This window comes from Blennius ocellaris (assembly GCF_963422515.1).
Source record: "Blennius ocellaris genome assembly, chromosome: 15".
NCBI classification, from domain to species: Eukaryota; Metazoa; Chordata; class Actinopteri; order Blenniiformes; family Blenniidae; genus Blennius; species Blennius ocellaris.
The window spans coordinates 25,994,541-26,018,909 of NC_137664.1; the positions used below are offsets into that span (position 1 = coordinate 25,994,541).

At 46.0% G+C, this 24,369-nt stretch overlaps 1 protein-coding gene across 1 annotated transcript in view; it reads right to left on the minus strand.

Annotated features, from left to right (window-relative positions):
* Positions 1-18,631: 18,631 nt before the first annotated feature.
* The window catches only part of slc25a25b (solute carrier family 25 member 25b), a gene marked incomplete at its 3' end in the record, with an annotated part of 43,123 nt that continues 37,385 nt past the window's right edge, over positions 18,632-24,369 (minus strand). The window contains exon 10 of the mRNA XM_080509577.1: positions 18,632-18,816. Within this exon, the coding sequence (XP_080365703.1) occupies positions 18,632-18,816 (185 nt within the window). The remainder of the gene's footprint in view (positions 18,817-24,369) is intronic.

Here is a 24,369-nt window from a genome sequence, read left to right on the forward strand (position 1 = left end):
CCCTGAACTTGGATAAGATTGGTGCGACCAGTGTACGATATCGCCGCCCACATCATAACGCTGCCCCCACCAAATCTGTCCACCTGACCAACACCGTTCAGGGCATAACGTTCGTTCACACGTCTGTAAACTCAGTTTCTGCCATCAGGAACTTGGACTCATCACTGAACCAAACTCGGCGCCAGTTGCGTAGATTCCAAGCACTCACTGTGTTACACCAACGAAGCCGATTGGCACGGTGATGACGACGTAGAACGTTGCCGACGTAGGGTCTCCTGGCTCTCAGTCCCTGTTCCATACAGTCTGGCCTGAAATTCTTCTTAGTCCAGGTATGTAGGCTGCAGTACTCTCGGCAGTCGCTGTATGATCACGCCAACGGAGGCCCCGGCTGTAGCGATCTTGAGCTGGTGTGGTGACACGTGGCCTGCCTGCACGTAGACGGTCATTTGTCGTGTTGTTCTGGATGTACCGGGCAAAAAGCCTTGAAATAGTGCTCTGGCTAGCATGAAGACGTCTCGCCACCAAAGACTGGGTCTCCAGCCTGAAGTCTTCCGATGGCGATGTTTCTTGTGGCAGCGTCAAGACGTGGCATGATGAATTTTCTTGTAAACAACCTCTAAACGAGTGGCAATTCCGAATGCAATTTTCCTTTTAATTGGCCAGGCACTGCATGCAGTTTTGGCACAACTTGCACATGCGTAATTGCACGTGTTGCTTTGTGGCGATGCGTTTCTGATTTACTCTCAAAATGTTCATCAAAGTCAACATTTTCATGCAAGATCTATTTTTTCTTTACAAGGAAATGAAAGCAAATTGACAGTTTAACCAATATTATTACTTAATTTGACAATGAAATTAATAGAAAAGTTTTCCTTTAGTTCTTAAGTATGAAAAAAACACCTATGCATTTCTTTTTTTGGATAGTATATACTGATAAAATATTTGAGTCCATTTTAACATGCAACTATTTTGTTTAACATACATTTTTTGGATATGTAAAGCAATGCACCGTCAAATCCACCATGATTCTTTCTGAAGACATGCAAAGCAGTTTCTTGAGCCAGCAATAAACCACAAGTGGAGGAAAGATCAAGAGATCTTTTGGGAGGATTTGAAGAAGGGCAAAATAGCTGTGTGAGGTGATACGAGGGCAGATTCACCAGGTTTGAAAACAATATTAGGATGTGGAGCACTGTGAATCCATTTTCTCTCCCAAGCAGTTCTCCTCCAAGACAACAGGCTGCAAGGACAATGGGGAGATAATAAAACAGCAGGGGGGAGGACAGCAGGTTGGAAAAGCCCTATCATTGGTCGAACCTGACCTGGACACAGTGGGGGTCCAAAATACAACTTGGTCAACCCAGCTCACAACCAACTGTCCCCCTTCTCAACCTGGTCTCCAAGCAGAGAACACGTCTCTGCTTCAACCAGATAAAGAGAACACACAGTGGACCACAAGAACCAAACCACGGTTCAGCCCACTGGCGAGCAGAACACACTGTTTGGACTATCCTGTTTCGCTTTTTCCTTTTCCTTTTTGTGGATCCTGGGAGCCAGACGTGAAACCCCCCCCCAGCTGCAATGCGCTCCACAGACCAGGCCGCACGCACACGACCCTGTGTGTGTTAACTGATGGAGATAAGCTCTCCAAATAGCCACGGTTAGCATCCGAACTGCTAACTTGTGCCGCCGTGATTCCTCTCTATTGTCACCAGAGTTTGACTGCATGTCTCAACATCCTGTTAAACTCCAGCGTGACAGTAATGATTCTGCCTCGGTGAGACCACTAGCGCCGAGTGTCCCCCGTGCATGTGCGACGGCTGTCTTGTTTACCTGGTCGCCAAGCAACCACCACGTCCCCAGAAAAGCCCCGTTTCCACCGCACAAAAAGTGCCGGCCTAGACGGGTCTAAACCGCTCCGGTGTGCGTGTCACGACAGGAATGCAGTCTAAACCGCTCCAAAGGCGACCGCTTTTCCGCTCCCCTTCCGTTGGGGTACCAGGACCATGGAACGGGTCTGAGGTTGAGGAGCTGTCTGCTGATTGGTCAGTGATTTACGACACGCCCTCAATATTTTAATGTGTCAGCTGGACGAAGCCTCTGCTGTCAGTGTGGTCACTTTGCTCTGGTTGTTTTTATTTTTATTTTCTTTTCTTTGCTGCTCAACTTTAGTGTTTGTGGTGAAACAGCGACTTGAGGCAGGGGGAGACCGGGGGGAGGGACTTTGTATCACGTTGGAGCTTCCTGTTTGCAGCATAGCGCTCGATGTGCGTCCGGGACACCGGAGTCTGGAGCTCTCGTCTCCGGCGCTGATCATGCTCCGACAGCTCCGCTTCCCAGAGGCGGTCAGCGTTCTGTTCAGCTGCGGTCAGTGGCGCTATATCGCAGTCAGTGGCGCTATATCGCGGTCAGTGGCGCTATATCGTGGTCGGTGGCACTATATCGCGGTCAGTGGTGCTATATCGCGGCCAGTGGCGCTATATCGCGGCCAGTGGCGCTATATCGCGGTCAGTGGCGCTATGTCGCGGTCAGTGGCGCTTTATCGTGGGGACGCACCGCGGAAGCGATGAAAAGTAGCTCGGAGCCTCCGTGTTCCGGCGCTGAGCTGCAGGACCGCGATCAGCACCGGAGTGGAGCGGCTGCTCCTGCGTTTGAGCAGAAAGCTCAGACTCCCGTGTCTGTGCCTCAGCCAACCGGGGGGAACGCTCCGGCCACTTGCCACGCCCCCCAGCGCAGGAGTGCGGGGCAAGTCGCCCCAAGTCGCCGGCAAGTGGCCGGAGGTTTCGCTCTCTCACAACAAACAAGGAAGTTGCGCTGCAGCTCTCCCGAACCAGACGCCTGCCTCCCTCTGGTGTCCGTTCGAGCTCATTACACCCACTCACACTGACCCTCCAAGGTCCTCCGTCACCTGGTGGACACTTGTGGTCATTACCCCCCCCCCCCCCCACACACACACACACACACACACACACACACACACACACACACACACACACACACACACGCACGCACGCACACACACACACACACACACACACGCACACTCTCTCTCTCTTTCTTTGTACACAGTGTTGCTGGTTAGTAGATTAGATCTCCATGTTAGATGACGTTTGTTACTTGATCGTGTTGGTTTAGTAAATTATTTCTGAATTATTAATGAATTAATAAATTTTTGTTAATAAACGTCTGTTAGCTGAATTGATCGATTCCTGGTAATTATTGTGTATTTATTGTTGACAATTCACTAGTTTGAAACAGTCTGTGCTTGAATCTCACACCTTCCTTGTTATTTAAGATTGTTATATTTACACAGAAATATTAACTAACTTAAATAACTTTTTTACAAACAAGACTGATATTTGGTATTAGCTATTTCCAGTTTAGCTGGTGGTGCCCCAATTTCATTATTTGATAAATAATCAATTTATTCAAATTAATAATTTTTCATTAATACATTTTAATAATAATTAATACTTTTTGATAATTTATTAACCTTTGAGTAATTACTCAATTAGTCTAGGAGTTATTAATGAGTAAATTACCATTTACTTCCGTTAATAATTAACATTTTTCATAAATTACTTCCAGTAATCTATTACTTATTGTAACTTTTGTTGGAATTCGTACCCGTGTTCCCCTGAATTCCTGCATGTTCGTTTGATCCGGGAGAGGCAGAAAGAGAGTGTTAATTTCTTCAATAGTGAATTTAATAATCACACAAACAAGAGATTACAAAAATGCATATCAGATTATATAATGCTACAAAATTCCATATATCAGAGATTACATTATACGAGCTCGGACCGTTCTTCTCTGCAGACCCAAGAATACAGACCAGGTTTACAATGAAGAAGGGCCCCGTTGCAACGCGGGGTTCATATTTATACATTTGCATACGACACCTCAACCTCACATTGGTCAGTTCCTCGTGATGTATGCGTTGCTATGGTGACGTTGCTATTCCTTTGTCTCCAAAACTGCTTAAAACTGGTTTTACTCAGAGCTTGACGTTCCGTGGGACCAAAGTGACCTCTGACCTCTTATCTGTTCCAACCTTACCTTCAATCATGAATTGTGCAGAATGGAGCACTGAGGAGACATCGCCAACCAACTTGGAATGTCCCTGAACATTAATTTACAGCTTTGTTTTTCCCAACTTTAGCAGTGGGAGAAATCCCAGCTGTGTAGGAAGATAACAATACAATGTCTTCAGTTGTCCCACAGAAATCAAATGTTTAACTTGTATATTCCTTCACTTTCAAAGCTAATAACCAAACATAAATCCCAACAAGGATATTATTGTCATCGACTTCAACCTTTCCTATAACGGTTCTTCAATGTGACACAGCGCCAAGTACAGCAGCTACACACTGATGGAACTAGAGACTGAAAAAGTGCTTGACATACAACTTGTACAGGTATGTTTAATGTTTATTATTATAATAACACAATGTACTGTAATTTCATGTTAAGTGAAAGTACAAATGAAAGCTTTTGGATTTTTTGGATATCCCTCGAGCAATGAAATCGGGGGAAGTTTCTATATGGAAAAATAAGGGCTGTGTGGGTGTTTGGATTTTCTGCAGGACAAGAGCCTGGAAGTGGACTACATTGTCACAGATCATCACACACAGGTCAAAACATTTCTACGGAGCAGGGATATAACGCAATATTGCCGTGTCTGGCATCTGGAGAAAGGTTTGTAATTCATTTACGGAAATAATATTTTTTTTAGGCAATGTTATCTAATAAAATAATAATTTAGGTGTATCGAAAAAATTGGATAAGTTATCAAAAGACAAGGAGTGCCAGGTGGTGAAAAAATGGACTGCAGCCATCAAAAACCACATATACTGGGTGGCATCGTCATCTAAAACAGGATCAGAGAAACAGGCGAAATGGACCTCTCTTGTCAACCTTGTCAAAATGTTCACACCCATGACAATCCTGATTTTCCAAAATGTGCACATCCCTGAAAGAGTCCTTGATCCAAGCAAATGGTTTCTGCCAGGTTTGGAAAAACATCATTGCTCCAGTAACTTTTATTATCCAATATTTTATTTTCATTTTTTCTGAACAATACAACAAGGCTCAGATGCAAAAAGTTGTTGAAAGTGTTCACAGATCCATGGCGAAGTCTTTCCAACAGCCGGAATGAAGGGGTAGTGGGAGACTTTCATTCTTTCAGTATTAGTTTCTTTGCAACAATCAGACCCAGTTCCAGTGGTTGTCGCATTGTAGCAGGGAGAGTTTTAGTAGTTTGTGTGCAACCAAAGATGAAGTCCAGCGTCAGGTTGGGTGGGCTTTGGAGTAAAAGTCAAATATTTTGATCAGAAACCTGCCAGTGAAGAACAGGACCAAAGTACCTTCCAACACATTGCACCTGGGGAAAGTGGGGGATAGATTTTGTGTGATCTGGCTTTGGAATAATGTAGGCGGTGGACAATTTTAAACTGAACTAGAAAATTCCCGCAGAAATTTTATTGTGCCTGCCACCTGCCGCCCCTGCTGCCGAGCGAGGCCGCGGCGGGGTCAAAAGTACATGGAAACCATGTCATTAGCTAGTGATTCTCGATCGCAGCACCACCACGAGGCCACCCTCCAAATTTCACCTCAATTGAACAAACTTGTTAGCATGCAATGCTAACAAGTTTAATTAGCTAGCACATTAGCTAGTGCGCCGTGATTGCAGCGCCCCCATGAGGCCACCCTCCAAATTTGAGCTCAATTGAACAAACTTTTTAGCATGCTAGTTGGCATGCTAACAAGTGTTGATGCTAGGGCATTAGCATCAGCATTAAAATGCATTGAAAAGTATGCTGCCTCAGACACTGTATGTGTGTGAGCACTGTGTGGTCAACCATCATGTTCCTGGTCCAGCCAATCAGAGGAGCCGTGTGTGTTGCCAGGCAGATTGTCTGCTTGAGTCTGTGATGTCATCCTGATTAGGTGCAGCTTGTGTGAAATGGAGTTTGCTGAGTCACCCACATGAGCAAAAAAGCACAAACGCAGGTCCCGAACAACTGCTTATAGTTGGAGAATTGTGACACTTGGGTGAAAAATTCCTTCACCGTGGGCGTCGGGAGAAGTTGAAGGACGTACGGTGGGGTTTTCGTGTCCTCACGAGGTTCCGTCTCCCCGTGAGGACTTGAAACAAATGGCTGAACTTTGGGGATTTGGGGAGAAAACGTCTCCTCAAAATACATAGGAGCGGGATACAGAAAATCCTGCGCTCCCTGTCAATTAAGTCCCCTCGAGGGAGAACCGTGTCTCTCTGAGACAAAAGTGTCCCCTCGTGAGAAACACAAGGCCTGTAGCTACATTTTGATGTATAATATGTTGAGAAAGACGAAGAAATGTGTCTGTGGCGACGAGAGAAAAAATGTTTTGTTTTTTTTGTAAAACGTCAGTTTCTCTCACTCTGACCGAAATCTCCTCACTCTAACTTTTCCAATACACACCCATACAAAACTGGAAACAGGAGGGAAAACTTGATGACATTTGAAGGCTCACAGTTTAAAATTGGTGAAACTTGTGAAAAAGGAAATATGTCAATAGAAGACAAGTGCGGCAACATTTTAAGAGTAAGTTGGAGTCTGTAGCTGAGAATTTGGCGACGTGATGTGGCGTGGGAAAAGTGTGATTTTGTGTGCATTTGTTTCTGGAATCCCATTCAAGTCTATGAGAGAAATTGTCACCGTTGTTTACGTTTTGTTCGAAAACCGTTTGCGATATCCAAAATCTGAATAGATCCGCACCGATCCCGATAATTGCGCACGTTTCGATATATCATTGTCTATGTACGCCAAAAGGTGTGGGACTAGTAGCGATCTGTAAAAGCGGCGGAAGAAGAAGCGGAATAATTTTTTAAAAACTGCGTTTTCCCAGGATTGTAATAATTGTGCGACGCCTCTTAAAGAGGCAGGCACAATTAATTAATGAATGTCTGCTGTTTACAGACCAAGAATGAATCCGAGATAAACATTTAGTCCACATGATTCAGATAGTTCGATACTCAATTCTTCTCTCCAAGTATCACTCATTTTCACTCATAATACAATTATCCAAAAAGGATTAAAAAAATTTTAAATAGGATGCTTGGAGCCAGGAGGGCTTTTGAGATTTTGATAAATTTCATGTTCAATTTGACTTGACTTAAATCCAAGATTTTGGAAATTTGGAATTTTTGATTGGACATAATGCCTGACCTGTAAATACCGAAAGAAATGTGACTGAGGAAAATTGTATTTTTCATTGAGTTGATTGAATGATCCAAAATGACCGTCAGTGACTGACCGTCAGTGTCAGTAACTGACATTAAGCCCTTCTCGCTCCAGTCATAGGAAGACTTGCCATGCCAAGGAGGTGTGAAACAATCATCAAAGCATATTGTTGGTTGAACTGATGCATTTGGTAGACTCAAAAAGCTCCTTATTTCATTTAAAATCCTAACAGACTGCTTTAATATATAGCACAGGTTCTTAAGAGACTCGGGTTTTTCACATTTGGAAATAGCATTGCTGGTAAAGTGGAATTATTGATAGAGTTGGCCTCACTCTTAAGCCACAGTGAGGCAGAAAGTGTCTGATTGTCCAGAGTGCTTTGTTGCAAAACATTAAGGCCTGAGCATTGGCAGCCCAATAATAATGTTTAAATGCTGGCATGCTGAACCCTCCCTCCACTTTACGCTTCTGCAAGTGTATTTTTGAAATTCTGGCATTCTTGCCATTACAAATATAAGAAAGGATAATTGAATCCAAGCTGATGTAAGATAAATTGGGAGATTTTGTCACAAATACAGAAATCTAGGTGGAAAGATAATTTTAATTGAGTTTATACATCTGACCATAGATAGAGGGAAAAGGGTCCAACAATTCAAATTTTGCTTTAATCCTGATATAAATTCTGTAAAATTCAATTTAAATATCAATGTTGGATCTTTGGGTATAGTCAAACTGAGATAGGTGAATTGGTCACCAAGTACTTTAAATGGGACTCTTTGCAAAAATCCTGGTGAGTAGATTTTGGTGAAAGGCATAGACTCACCCTATCATCCTGAAATAGGTCAAATACCGTCCTAAAAAAATTAGGCTCATCTATATTTGGGTCATATACGTTTAGATAAGTTCATGGAAATGAGTTTATACTACCAGAGATAATAACAAAGCTACCAAGGGGATCATTGATTACAGAGGATACTTGAAATGGAATAGTGTTCCTGAATAATATTGCCACACCATGGACATGAGAGGTGAATAGCGATTGATAGATTTGAGATATCCAATTACAATTTAATCTATGTTGCACAGTCATTTTGATTTGGATCTCTTGTAAGAAAATATCTGCAGATAAAGATTTGAGGTGTTTAAAAACTTTCCCTCTTTTGACTGTACTGCCAAGCCCTTCCACATTCCATGAAACCAATTGGAAATCTCTGCCTCCGAGCTGCAAACTTCCTTGTGCGCTAATCATTTATTCAAAAAGAATGAGAAAAATAAAACAGTGTACAAAGACATAATCCCCTCTGGTTGGTGTAGCTTTATAAAAAACAATGAAATGAAACCTTGCATCTGAGCCAAACCACAAGAATAAATACAAACGCCATAAATTACCCTCATCCCTACCCGTGTCCCCTGAACCTGACGCTAAACTTCCCCCTTTTATTAAAACAGGAGCTGCCGGACAAATAGCAGGACTAACACGGGGCACGGCACTCCAAACCACAACATAATGCTGATTTCAAAATATATTTTCAAAACTTTATGTGAAAAAAATTAGGAAAAATGCCATCAAGGTAATTATGCACTGTAGGGATTTCTTACCTCATATGGATCACCATTTATGTTGTGGTTGGCTATCAATAATGATTAATAATTATAAATGTTGGTTATTAATAATGTTGTTGAAATTTAATCTGATCTGTATCAGAACCTTGGAGCTCCACCTGTCGTAACAGGAAATGATAGTCAATTCAGTTCTATCAGTCTCATAAGATATACTAAACAGTTAATCAGGAATTTGAATTAATAGTTAAATTAATTACAATTACCAGAATTAACAGTAAAGCTTGAAGGATTTTGGAGTTCTTGACACAGAAGAGTCGACATTTCATTCACCTTTGTGCTCATTAATAAAACAGCAAGTATGATTCCAAACATTATATTTATTTACAATGAAAACAAATAAAACACAGATTCTAACTACCTATATACAGCTGGGTGTGTGTAGGTGTGTGTGTGTGTGTGTGCGGAGAGAGAAAGAGAGAGAGAGTTGGAGGGAGTGTGTGTGTGTGAGACGTGTGATGGAACTACAAAACAAGATGGCGGATCACAAGAAACTACATTCAAATGGAGGTTATCAGAGAACAGGAAGTCTGTCCTGGGTCTCCACCATGTGCTGATAGCAATGGAACAATAGAAGCTAGTCTTTAGCGTTGCTTCCTGTGTGTCTCTGCTAAAGGACCATTTCTAGAATGAGTTGATGTGAATGAGACTTGTTTTGTAAAACGTCAGGAGTCGTCAGATGGTGTTCAGTTACTGTGTGATGTTGTCTTTGATGTGATATGTGTAGGCTTGTGAGTTAACTAGTTAGTAAAGGTCCTGGTTGTTCCTTTTGTCCAGACTGAGGAGCTGGTCGCTCAGGTCTGTGATGGTTTTCCTGCTGGTTGAGGAAAACACAAAGAAGTTCTGTGAGGCGTCGTTTCCCTGGTCCGTCCTGGAGGAACTGGTTGGTTTCCCTGGTTGATGGGAGATCAGACTCTGGGTGCTGGTCTCTGGATCAGGGGAAGGTCTGACCCTCGTGGTGGGTCAGCAGAGGAGTTGAGGAGTGAAGGCCCTGGTTGCAGGCCTCTGGTGTTAGCTGTGTGCTAACACTGGGTGAGTTGAGCTGCTGGGAAGCAGCTCTTCCTTGATGTTCACCGGAGAAAGTTCACTGCAAGACTCTTTTGCAGGCTTTTGTTGCAAGTGTGTGGATTCGGAGGTGTCGAATCCTGAGAGCTTCAACCAATCAGTGACTGGCTGAGTGCATGAGGGAAGTGTCTTGTGAGCAGATGAGCAGAATGATCACTCACATTCCTGGGTCCAAATTGAAATGTATCAGGACAAAAAAAAATTGTCTTTCCTTTTAAATGAACAAACGTTCTGTGGTCTTGTGAGATCCCCACAGCACCATCTATAAGTGTAGTTAGCTGGTAACTGGACTGAGAGTCATTACCTTTCAAAGTGATGGTAAAAAGTTCCAAAAACAGTCCAAAGTGTGGCACAATAAACCTGAAAATAATATACACTCTCACCTTGAATGGGCTATAGCAGTTGTTATTGTCCATTGCTCAGACTTCTTTGCAGCCGCTGGATCGTTGAATGTCTCCGGTGTATCCTCGTCACGCCAGTACACCAACAGCCGGGCAGGGTAGCGCAGGTAGTGTTCAATTCCTTCATTTCTCAGTGATTGTGTCACATCACAGAAGGTACGGTGCTGAATCATCACTTCGTTGGTCGAGTCTGGAAAAATCAGGACTGTGTTTCTTTTGTACTTCATTGGCTGTGACCTGCTGAGGTGGATAATCCGCTGCTTCACTTAAAATTGGTGAATACGAGCCATGATGGAAGCTTACCATTTGCTCCTGGTTTGGGCTGCACATGGCGGCGTGCCCAGTCAATTTTCACTGGGTGCGGAAAGTGCTGCTTGCCCAGTAATTTAGGAATAAGGCTGGAAACTCTTTTATACCAACAATCTTGATGTTTTGTCTGCGTGAGTGACCCTATACTTCCAGAACTTCGATCTGAAGCTGAGTGGTGTATTTGGATAAATCCTCATATTTGGCTTCAGTGGCTTCGATGCGCTCTTCAAGTGCGCTGGTCGCCTGCTCTTGACTGACCATGCGTCAGTTTGGATGGAAAATACTGACTGGAACTTAGCATCAAAAGCATCAAAACGCTCGTTAGGGTTAGGGCACATCATACTGTATTAATGGGTGTATTATATAATGTGCTTGTTGCTATTTTTTTATCGGTTTCATCCCAGATGGATGATTATATATATATATGTATATATATATATGAGTGTTCTTCTCTCCTTTTCATCCATTCAGATTATGCTGTTTTTGTCCATATCTTTATTTACTTTATTTTAAATGACATAAACAAAAATAATGGGTTAGGGGATTTTTATCCAGACACAGAAATGCTGGAATGGATGCAGTGCAAACTTTGCAAAGGCTGCTGCATGTTGGTTGTGCCTTAAAATCCCACAAACATCTGGAGGAGTCATCCAGCTGTGGATGTAAGACCACCAATGAGAGCACAAGGTTTGTACAACAATAGTTTGTACAGTTATTCAATAGAGTTTCTGTAAAGGTTTCTTCCTGTTAGAGGGAGTTTGTCCTTTCCGCACTTATAAGAACTATAAGAACCACACTTATTAGAATAAGAAGATACATTCAGGTATCTAAAGAAATTCAAGATCTCCTTCACTATACTTTTAGGTTCTAATGAAGCATTCTTCCCCACTCACCATGACCGTGAATTTTATTTTCTCGGCTGAGTTTTTATAAATTAAATATGGAATATGATAGAGGTTTTTTCTCCTTCTTCAATCCACTTGGCTCTGGACCTTATTAATGCTCTCTGAGCTTACTCAGATAATATCTACCTGGATGTTCCTCCAGTGTACTTGTGCTTTCCAGAACTGAACATGATCCATGAAACCGTGACTTAACTTAAGCCACTGACGTCATTCTGCCTTTTAAATATGGCGTGGAACACATACAAGTATGGCGGCAACCAAAAACAAGTATATCAGCGCTTGTACGCCACCATTTTGATACCACAGTGGCGGAGGGTACATCCGAAATGTCCCTCCTCATCCTTATCTAGCCACTTTCACTTAACCCCGGAAGTGTTTGGTGTAGCGGCCATGATAAGGACTGACTGAATTCTCAAGAAGCAAAGGAAAGGAAGATTGTTGCTTCCTTTAGAGCCTCCTTTAGCTTAGTATAGCACTGATGCTTCCTTTAGATCCTCCTTTAGCTTAGTATAGCACTGATGCTTCCTTTAGAGCCTCCTTTAGCTTAGGATAGCACTGATGCTTCCTTTAGAGCCTCCTTTAGCTTAGGATAGCACTGATGCTTCCTTTAGAGCCTCCTTTAGCTTAGTATAGCACTGATGCTTCCTTTAGAGCCTCCTTTAGCTTAGGATAGCACTGATGCTTCCTTTAGAGCCTCCTTTAGCTTAGGATAGCACTGATGCTTCCTTTAGAACCTCCTTTAGCTTAGGATAGCACTGATGCTTCCTTTAGAGCCTCTTTTAGCTTAGGATAGCACTGATGCTTCCTTTAGAGCCTCCTTTAGCTTAGGATAGCACTGATGCTTCCTTTAGAGCCTCCTTTAGCTTAGGATAGCACTGATGCTTCCTTTAGAGCCTCCTTTAGCTTAGGATAGCACTGATGCTTCCTTTAGAACCTCCTTTAGCTTAGGATAGCACTGATGCTTCCTTTAGAGCCTCCTTTAGCTTAGGATAGCACTGATGCTTCCTTTAGAGCCTCCTTTAGCTTAGGATAGCACTGATGCTTCCTTTAGAGCCTCCTTTAGCTTAGGATAGCACTGATGCTTCCTTTAGAACCTCCTTTAGCTTAGGATAGCACTGATGCTTCCTTTAGAGCCTCCTTTAGCTTAGGATAGCACTGATGCTTCCTTTAGAGCCTCCTTTAGCTTAGGATAGCACTGATGCTTCCTTTAGAGCCTCCTTTAGCATTGGCTAGCATTGACGCACACTTTCGCAAAGTAGGCGAGGCATGCTGCCCCACAATTACTGGCGGAAACAACATTTAAAGGGACCTGCTCATCTGAGTGTTTACGGAAAGTGACAATGGCGGAAAAATCATGTAATTTACCAAAGCAATAATCTGCTGGAACAACTTGAAATAATCTGAAACCCAAATGTGCTTTTTGTAGTCCATTTTCAGAAATGTGTAGTTCTTCCCCACCACGGCAGATGTCACTAACTTGTGCCTCCGTCCAATTATTATGACATCACTAAGTGAAAGTGCAGTCCGACTGCCACACCAACGTGAAAGCCTTTCACTGACTACTTTAGGAAGCTTCCTAACACCTTTCCTTAACCCCTTGTCATCCATGGGGTTCAGTGAAAGTCAATAGATAAGGAGAAAGGAGGGACATTCCGGACTCTGGAGCAGCACAGTCGCACTGTGGATCATGTGATCCTGCCTCCCACTGACAGTCGCACTGTGGATCATGTGATCCTGCCTCCCACTGACAGTCGCACTGTGGATCATGTGATCCTGCCTCCCACTGACAGTCGCACTGTGGATCATGTGATCCTGCCTCCCACTGACAGTCGCACTGTGATTGTACTTTGGAACAAAATGGCGGCGACCTGCAGGAAGCGGCCATATTTCATGTACTCCCGCCTTCCACAGACAGTGGCACTGTGCTAGTGATTTGGAACAAAATGGCCAATTCCCCACTGGCAGCCTCTCGGAGGATTGGCTATCATGGCTTCATACTTCTTGCTACACTGCCACCTACAGGTTTGGCTGCTCATAGCAGCTCTGAACCATCTGTATATGTGGCTCAGTGTAAATGAAGGTTTTTTTAAACGTAGAGAGGGAGATATCAGTTTGTTTGTTTTTTTTAAACTGGATATGTGTAAATGTGTGCTGAATTAGTTCCTGTGCAAATGACTGGAAGTGTTCATTTCACTGGGCAAACAGGAAACACGACGTATGGTGTGCCTGTTTCATGATCAGAAGGTCTTAAAGGTAAGCGACATCATAGCCAACACAAAGCACTCGAGTTCATTCTGCAATTTCAAGTATTTATTTCAGAACAATTATCTCCTAAATCACAGTTGAATGTCATCACATGTGGTCCTTCCAGGAGCCAATGTTAGTCCCTCGGTGACTGAATCCCATTGGGATTATTGAGTCCAATCAGAGGTGATGAATTAACTGAAGAGCAGCAGGAGGACGAGAATAGAACAGAAGGTGGAGGCTTTTTCTGTAGTGGATCTGGAGCTATTAATCAGAACTCGCACCGCAGTCATGAGCAGAATAAGAAGTAGAACAACAAGAATGTTAGTGTCGTACAATGTTGATACACAACAACTTTAACAATATTAATTTGGGAGCTAATGGGGCACTAACCACGTAACGATCAAAAAGAACCCGACGTGTTCAAACTGTGATGTAAAACAGCAAAAATAGATTATAACAAAAAGCCAATTTCAAAGAAAAGAATTGTATTAAATAAAAGATAAGCTATAAAGCAATGTTCTGTTAACTCCTGGTTATTTATCTTACAAAAGCTACACTGAACAAGAATAGAAATGCAACACTTTTGTTTTTGCTCCCATTATTCATGAGCTGAACTCAAAGATCTAAGACTTTTTCTATGAATGCAAATGGACGATTTCTCCCAAATATTGTTCAGAAATGTGTCTAAATGTGTGTTAGTGAGCACTTCTCCTTTGCTAGAATCCATCCCACCTGACAGGAAAAGGTTTTCAGAGTGGCCTCTTATTGTGGCCACCTAGAAACACGCCTGTGCAGAATTCATCCCGTCTGGTCAGTATGTTGATCTGCTGCACCTGAGAAGAAACGCTCACTCACACACATGTAGACAAATTCAAACAACGTTTGAGAGAAATCGGCCTTTTACAGACATAGAAAAGTAGATATTTTTGTTCAGTATATTTATTGCGTGTTTAAGTTTTCAGAGACTCACCCAACGAAACGTAATGTGCACAACCAAACAAAAGACTTCAAACCAGTCAATACTAATATTGTGGTCAATATAAATAAATACACTGATAAATAAAAGTGATTAAAGCGGAGTAACTTAAAGTGCAGTCAGTCTTTCAAACTCGCCTCTGAGTTCAGAAGAAGTTAGTGTGTGAGGCTCCGCACATGAAGCAATCATCACAATGTGCGCTGGTTCTACTGGGGGCAGCACGGGGGGGGTCAGTGAGGGTCTTCGGGGGGGGTCAGTGAGGGTCTTCAGGGGGGGGTCAGTGAGGGTCTTGGGGGGGGGGGTCAGTGAGGGTCTGCAGGGGGGGTCAGTGAGGTCTTCAGGGGGGGTCAGTGAGGGTCTTCGGGGGGGTCAGTGAGTGTCTTCAGGGGGGGGGGTCAGTGAGGGTCTTCGGGGGGGGTCAGAGAGGGTCTTCGGGGGGGTAGTGAGGGTCTTCAGGGGGGGGTCAGTGAGTGTCTTCGGGGGGTGGGGTCAGTTAGGGTCTTCAGGGGGGGGGTCAGTGAGGGTCTTCAGGGGGGGTCAGTGAGGGTCTTCGGGGGGGTCAGTGAGGGTCTTCGGGGGGGTCAGTGAGGGTCTTCGGGGGGGTCAGTGAGGGTCTTCAGGGGGTGGGGTCAGTGAGGGTCTTCAGGGGGGGGTCAGTGAGGGTCTTCGGGGGGTGGGGTCAGTGAGGGTCTTCAGGGGGTGGGGTCAGTGAGGGTCTTCGGGGGGGGTCAGTGAGTGTCGTCGGGGGGGGTCAGTGAGGGTCTTCGGGGGGTGGGGTCAGTGAGGGTCTTCGGGGGGTGGGGTCAGTGAGGGTCTTCAGGGGGGGTCAGTGAGGGTCTTCAGGGGGGGGGTCAGTGAGGGTCTTCAGGGGGGGTCAGTGAGGGTCTTCGGGGGGGGTCAGTGAGGGTCTTCAGGGGGTGGGGGGGGTCAGTGAGGGTCTTCGGGGGGGTCAGTGAGGGTCTTCAGGGGGGGGGTCAGTGAGGGTCTTCGGGGGGGGGTCAGTGAGTGTCGTCGGGGGGGGTCAGTGAGGGTCTTCAGGGGGGGGTCAGTGAGGGTCTTCGGGGGGTGGGGTCAGTGAGGGTCTTCGGGGGGGGGTCAGTGAGGGTCTTCGGGGGGTGGGGTCAGTGAGGGTCTTCGGGGGGGGGGTCAGTGAGGGTCTTCAGGGGGTGGGGTCAGTGAGGGTCTTCGGGGGGGGGGTAAGTGAGGGTCTTCAGGGGGGGGGGTCAGTGAGTGTCTTCGGGGGGTGGGGTCAGTGAGGGTCTTCAGGGGGGGGGGGGGGTCAGTGAGGGTCTTCAGGGGGGGGGGGGGGGTCAGTGAGGGTCTTCGGGGGGGGGAGCATTATTTTGAAGGTGGGTCCAGTGCAGGAGTTTCCTGAGATGCAGAAGCAGCTTCCTTCCAGAAAACTGGTCAGTTAAAGCAGCTCTGCAGAAAGACGCAGCTTGTAGGTATTTCTTACACTCCCCAAAAATCTGCTGTTTCATTTGTTTTTACTTTGCCTGATCTAAGAATCATTTCTCTCATTATGTTGTCATCCCGGTCGCAACTGTGCGCAATGTTACACAGCTAATGGCTGCTTTAATCTAGAAAATCCTGTTGCTGTCTGTTTTTCAACCTTTTTGAGCCAAGGCACACTTTTTTCTTTGGAAGAATCTGGAGTCACACCACCACCCGAAAATGTGAAACTGTTAAACTCTGCAGCCTCTATTAACAATATAAAGTCATTCTCATCAAAGTTTTATCAACAGGAATCAAATAAATACAGAAAAAAAGTATTTATGATGTCTTTTTTTAATAGTGACTCCCTCAGTGTGAAACCTGGACCTGATGGATGAAGAGCTGGTTCACATTCTTCCTTTTCAAAAACTGCTCCATCACTGTCACTGACACAGTACTTTGATACAAGATGGTAGCAGGAGGTGGAGATGAACCACACTGACGTCTGTTAAGTTTCGATTTCACTGGCAAATTTATGTGCTGCCCTCTAGTGGTGAAGAGTATTTATACATGATTACTCTTCAACACACTGCTCTACCAGCTGACAACGGCTGTAAGAGCAAATGATTTTTAGAAAAAAATGTGAAATTGGATAATTTCCCACGGCACACCTGACGAGATCTCTGGAACACCAGTGTGCTGCGGCGCAGTGGTTGAAAAACACTGATCTAGATAGAGCTGCTCAGGCTGGTTTAATGTCATAACAGTTGGAACATATTTGGATCAGTGTGATTACTTTAAAAAAAAGAAACAAGGGTATTGTCTATCTCTCTGTCTTTCCTCTCCTCTCCTCTATCCTTTCACCCCAACCAGTCAGCAGAATTCCTCCACCTCTGACTCTGGTTTCTACAAAGTTTCTCCCTGTTAGAGGAGTTTTTCTTTCCACAGTCGCAAACACACCTGCTTGCTCATGTGGACATGTTGGGCTTTTCTATTTTCTCTGTTAAAAGCACCTAGGAATGACTGTATTGTATTTAAAAAAAAAATTTTAATTGAAAAAAAAATCTTACACAGCTAATAACTAAGAACTTGCCAATAATGTAAAAAAAGTAAGTGCAAATTCCTCAATGAATGCAGACAAATGTGTGATTATATAGACCTGATCTGATGTCCGACGGGGGGGTTTGGACCGTGCGAGTCTCGCGCACTACTGTCATGCATGTGCACTGTGTGAATGACAATCATAGAGAAAGAGCGCTATGGAGAGATGAATGAATGAATATTGTATTGGTGAAGTCGAACGAAAACCTGACGTCATTTAATCGTGGCGGGCTGCCACGATTGTATGTGAAACACCACTTTACAATCAAAAACAGCACCAAATGCCAATCCAATCTAGGGAAAGTAAAAAAAAACAAAAAACAATACTAGCCCTCACCGATCACTTGTAGATGAAATCCATCCCGCTGTAAAATGCCGTACAAAGCCTTTGGGTACGTCCGAAGAGTCCCTCCTTTCTCCTTACCTATCAACTTTACCTTAACCCCGTAGATGACATCACAGGCGATAGAAGGCTTCCTAAAGGAGTTAGTGAACTCTGCTTGTTGACAATTGGGACAGTCCTCATCCTGGCTGCTACACAGGCGTTAAGGAAAAGTCCATAGATAAGAAGATAGGAGGGACATTTCGAACGTACCCTTTGTTGGTCTGAGTTAGCGCAACCATTTTTGGTGTCAGTCTTCTTCTACTCACAATTTACATCGCTTCTGCAAACAGGTGCCTTGAAAAAGACCCTGAAGCAGGTCTGCTATCGAATCTCCAATCTTCATGTTAAATCAGCCTCCATCACTCCAGAGTCATCACCACCTGCCCATGGGCCAATCAGTGAGGCTCATTTCAATGACGACACCAAGACCAGCACTAGAAACTCTGCTGGTCCTAAGGTCAATAACACATCACAATCTGATTGGCTGATGATACTGTCACTCAACGTTTTAACCCAATAGCAGGTCCAGCTTCCATCAGAGGTTAGCAATGAAGCTACTGCTAGCCCCAGCAGAGGAAAGGAGCTGTGATGCATTTAGAGGACATAGGAGATTTGAGCTCCACACAATATAACCAGTCGTTTTCTGGACAAAGCTGCATACTGAACATGCAGCCTAATTGATTCCAGACACAGATCTCACAATCACTTTTTAATCATTTAAAAAAAAAAACATTTCTGACAAGGCGAGCAGTGCTTGCCTTGCTGCCTCTGGCTGCCCACCACTGTGTAACCGTGGGCCTACTTCACTTTCATGAAACTTCAAATCACAGCAAGCCGGTCCTCTTCTTTTCTCGTCCGCAGTCAGCTGATCAAAGTGATGATTGATGAAACACAGCTTCCTTCATCAGTCATCAAAGGAAAAGAACATAAAAAACCCCAAATCCACCTTCGGCCTGGCGGTCCCTTCATTTGGATTGGACCCCCAGGGCGATCTTCAGGTACTCGTAGACCACATAGCTAATGCTCACAGATGGGATGACCTTCATGAAGTTGGGGGCCAAACCTCGGTAGAGTCCGGTGGGCCCCTCAGTCCCAATGATGTGTCTGAACAGGCCAGTCATGCTCATCTGAGGGCCGCCTTCCAGAGTGGCTGAGAGACACAAAAACACCCATTTGAAGACAAAATAAATAATACATTTTATAAGGTAAACTAGGCTCAGGAGAGAAAAAGATGGATTAAAAGCTCTATGAAGAAAACTGAACAAGTAAACTATTAAAAGAATGACAATGATATTGAAAAAATTACCCAAGAGTTAAAAAATGTACTAAATTAAAATAAAGTGTAAATATGCCGAAGGAAAATCAAAACTGAAGATCAAAACTAGGTAGGAGTGATATTTCAATAAAAAATATAAGTATAAAAAGTTCAAACAAATAAAATTGTATTTTTGAAAGATGAAACAAAAAATGGACAAAATTAAGGTAAAACTGATTAAAAATCCCAAAAGCCAGAGTCCGTGTCCGGGGATCGGGTCGTCGAGGCACCTGCCGTCGACTGCCACCCAATCCACACTGCACCCAGGTCGGTGGAGTGCCCTTGTCCCAAGTGGAGGAGTTTAAGTATCTTGGGGTCTTGTTCACGAGTGGGGGAAAGATGGAGCGTGAGATCGACAGGCGGATCGGTGCAGCGTCTGCAGTTATGCGGACGTTGTATCGGTCCGTCGTGGTGAAGAAGGAGCTGAGCCAAAAAGCGAAGCTCTCGATTTACCGGTCGATCTTCGTTCCTACCCTCACCTATGGTCATGAACTATGGGTCATGGCCGAAAGAACGAGATCCCGGATACAAGCGGCTGAAATGAGCTTCCTCCGTAGGGTGGCTGGGCGTACCCTTAGAGATAGGGTGAGGAGCTCAGTCACCAGGGAGGAGCTCGGAGTAGAGCCGCTGCTCCTCCACATCGAGAGGAGCCAGCTGAGGTGGCTCGGGCATCTATTTCGGATGCCCCCCGGACGCCTCCCGAGGGAGGTGTTTCGGGCATGTCCCTCCGGTAGGAGGCCTCGGGGCAGACCCAGGACACGCTGGAGGGACTATGTCTCTCGGCTGGCCTGGGAACGCCTTGGGGTGCCACCGGAGGAGCTGGAGGAAGTGTCTGGGGCGAGGGAAGTCTGGGCTACTCTGCTCAGACTGCTGCCTCCGCGACCCGGCCCCGGATAAAGCGGTAGCCAATGGATGGATGGATGGATGATTAAAAATCTGACTAAAATTTAAAGATGAAATATTGCGGTGAAATGTACGGCAGCGGCTGCTTCGGCTCCCGGTAACTTAGCCAATACTTCGCAAAATTCACCTTCTAATTTAGTCTTTACAACATCTGCTGCTCGGCGTAAGGGTGCAAAAACTGTATACGACCGTCACACCATGCTCAGTTTTAGAAAGAACAGACCGTTCAACGACGTTGGCTTAGACGACACTACAGAGCCTCGTTCTACTTCGGCAGCCGGACCCAGCGGACCCAGCGGACGACACACCAGCGGAGTCCACCACCAGCACAAGCCGCACACGGAGCCTCCGGATACACCGGAGACAATGCGGGAGAAAACAGAAGCGCGGATGTCGCGGTGGACTTACAGCTAAGCTAAAGGCTAATCCGTTCCGTTCGCCGCTCCCCTCCATCCTGCTCGCCAACGTACGCTCCCTGGAGAGCCAACTGGACCACCTGAAGTTGGATCTCACTACCATAAGGGAAACCAGAAACTGCTGCATCCTCATTTTCACCGAGACGTGGCTAAAGACATCCGTCTCTGATGCAGCTATTAGCCTGGACGGGCTAACAACATTCAGAGCTGACCAAAGCCATGTTCTCACAGGTAAAACCCGAGGGGGTGGTGTCTGCATCTACACTAACAACAGCTGGTGTAACAACGCTACTCTGGTCTCCAGTCATTGCTCTGTGGACATTGAGTTTGATTGTTAGATGCAGACCCTTCTACCTGCTCCGTGAATTCACCGTGGTCAACATTGTTGCTGTGTACATTCCACCCAGCGCAAACACCAAGCAAGCGCTAAGTGCACTCTACAGCGCCATCAGTGACAGGCAAAAGATCCACCCGGAGGGCGCTTTCATCGTGGCTGGGGATTTTAACCAGGCCAATATGAAGACGGTTCTCCCAAAGTTCCATCAACACCTGGATTTTGCTACAAGGGGGAAGAACACACTGGACCTGGTCTACACAAACATCAAGAGGGCATTCAGAGCAGCTCCGTGCCCACACCTTGGATCGTCAGACCATCTCTCTGTGATGCTAATTCCTGCTCACCAGAGAGAAAGCTGCTGTGAAGAAGGTGAGAGTGTGGCCTGAAGGATCCATGGTTGCTCTGCAGGACTGTTTTGACTGCTCTCAATGGAAGATGTTCAGAGAGGCTGCAATGTGCAATCAACACACAGATGTGGGGGAGTACGCTTCGTCTGTGATGGACTCCATGCGATGGTGCATGGGGAATGTTACATCCACAAAGACTATAGTCACACGGGCCAACCAGAAACCCTGGATGACGATGGAGGTGCACAAGACTGAGGGAATGAAATGCCGCCTTCAAATCTGGTGACACGGAGGCACTCAGAACAGCGAGGGCCAATCTGAACCGGGCCAATCTGAACCGGGCCATCAGGGCGGCCAAACGTGCCTACAGTCTGAAGATCCAAGGTTTCTTCTGTGACCCCGGTAACACCAAACAACTGTGGCACGGCATCAAAACCATCACTGAATACAAAGACACTCCCTCACCCTGCCAAGACGACATCAGCTTCCTCAACGAGCTCAACCACTTCTTTGGGAGATTTGAGGCTCTGAACAACACCACCGCGAGGAAGTCCACCCCCCCTGATGAACAGCCACTCAGGCTCTGAACAACACCACCGCGAGGAAGTCCACACCCCCCCTGATGAACAGCCACTCAGGCTCTGAACAACACCACAGCGAGGAAGTCCACCCCCCCCTGATGAACAGCCACTCAGGCTCTGAACAACACCACCGCGAGGAAGTCCACCCCCCCCCTGATGAACAGCCACTCAGGCTCTGAACAACACCACCGCGAGGAAGTCCACACCCCCCTGATGAACAGCCACTCAGGCTCTGAACAACACCACTGCGAGGAAGTCCACACCCCCCTGATGAACAGCCACTCAGGCTCTGAACAACACCACCGCGAGGAAGTCCACACCCCCCCTGATGAACAGCCACTCAGGCTCTGAACAACACCACAGCGAGGAAGTCCACCCCCCCCTGATGAACAGCCACTCAGGCTCTGAACAACACCACCGCGAGGAAGTCCACCCCCCCCCTGATGAACAGCCACTCAGGCTCTGAACAACACCACCGCGAGGAAGTCCACACCCCCCTGATGAACAGCCACTCAGGCTCTGAACAACACCACTGCGAGGAAGTCCACACCCCCCCTGATGAACAGCCACTCAGGCTCTGAACAACACCCCCACGAGGAAGTCCACACCCCCCCGATGAACAGCCACTCAGGTTCTGAGGAAGGTAAATCCACGGAAAGCCTCAGGCCCTGACGACATCCCAGGACGGCTGATCAAGGAGTGCACTGACCAACTGGCCCACGTGCTTCCAGGACGGCTGATCAAGGAGTGTACTGACCAACTGGCCCACGTTCTTCCAGGACGGCTGATCAAGGAGTGTACTGACCAACTGGCCCACGTTCTTCCAGGACGGCTGATCAAGGAGTGCACTGACCAACTGGCCCACGTGCTTCCAGGACGGCTGATCAAGGAGTGTACTGACCAACTGGCCCACGTGCTTCCAGGACGGCTGATCAAGGAGTGCACTGACCAACTGGCCCACGTGCTTCCAGGACGGCTGATCAAGGAGTGTACTGACCAACTGGCCCACGTTCTTCCAGGACGGCTGATCAAGGAGTGTACTGACCAACTGGCCCACGTTCTTCCAGGACGGCTGATCAAGGAGTGCACTGACCAACTGGCCCACGTGCTTCCAGGACGGCTGATCAAGGAGTGTACTGACCAACTGGCCCACGTGCTTCCAGGACGGCTGATCAAGGAGTGTACTGACCAACTGGCCCACGTGCTTCCAGGACGGCTGATCAAGGAGTGCACTGACCAACTGGCCCACGTGCTTCCAGGACGGCTGATCAAGGAGTGTACTGACCAACTGGCCCACGTTCTTCCAGGACGGCTGATCAAGGAGTGTACTGACCAACTGGCCCACGTTCTTCCAGGACGGCTGATCAAGGAGTGCACTGACCAACTGGCCCACGTGCTTCCAGGACGGCTGATCAAGGAGTGTACTGACCAACTGGCCCACGTTCTTCCAGGACGGCTGATCAAGGAGTGCACTGACCAACTAGCCCACGTGCTTCCAGATATGTTCAACCTGTCATTACACCAGGCCGTTGTCCCGCCGTGCTTCAAGTCTGCCACGATCGTCCCAGTGCCCAAGAAATCAACCATCACATGCCTTAAAGGGTAACTGAAATGTTTTTCAGATTTCATCTTTAGAAAGAAGAATAAATATGCTTTCGAAAGGTATATAACATTCCCAGATAAAAGTCCGAATTCCGACCCTTTTAATTGACTTTACATGATGCAGCAGACGACGGTATATTTGCGGGCCATAAATGTGAGCCGCCTGAGCTAGACCGGATATGACGTACGAGGGGTTATATGTCCCAGCCAAAACAACATCAGCTGATTGAAGAATGGAGGGGTTTGGCGATACAGAAGCACCTAGGAGCGATGTTAGCGAAGATTTAAGTGACGTATCGTTGGTTTTGGACGAAGATGAAGGAGAGGAATCATCGGAGGAAGAATTAGAAGAAAATCAAGGCGTTCAACCATACATGTTTGAGCCGTGAGTACATATTGTGTGTGACCGGGTATTTACCCGTGTGCACATATTGTGCGTGACCGGGTATTTACCCGTGTGCACATATTGTGCGTGACCGGGTATTTACCCGTGTGCACATATTGTGCGTGACCGGGTATTTACCCGTGTGCACATATTGTGCGTGACCGGGTATTTACCCGTGTGCACATATTGTGCGTGACCGGGTATTTACCCGTGTGCACATATTGTGCGTGACCGGGTATTTACCCGTGTGCACATATTGGGTGTGACCGGGTATTTACCCTTGTGTCAGAGTGGGTGTTTTGCAAAGTTTATTGGTCTATTTGTCTTAAGTTTTAGCAGGTTTTAAAAAGACTTACTGAAGGTTGGGTTTAAAAATCCGTTAAAAAGCCGTTTAAAAATGGTGGGGACAGAACCAGGTTTCAGGATACGTTTCCTCTTCACATCAAAACCAAGTGACTCTCGGATTGCGGGTGCTGTTTCGTAACAGTCATCCGTGAAATGTTGACTGCAGAGATAGGAGGCCTCTGTTGGTGTCCAGTTGGAGCGAGTGCGCTGCACTTGTTTTGTCCATAATCTCCTCAAAGTTTCATCTTTTGGGAATTTATGGACACTTACAGACGGACTGGGCATTTGGGAACACCCAGCCGCAACACAACGCTTAGGCATGACTCTAAAAAACTGCTAAATAACGCGATAATGCAGAGCACATGTAAACAAGACACTACGATCAGCTGTTGTGGGCGGAAGTAAATAACTCCTCATACGTCACAGCGCAAAACTACGGCAAGTTGGGAAAACTAGGTCAGATTCACAGGGC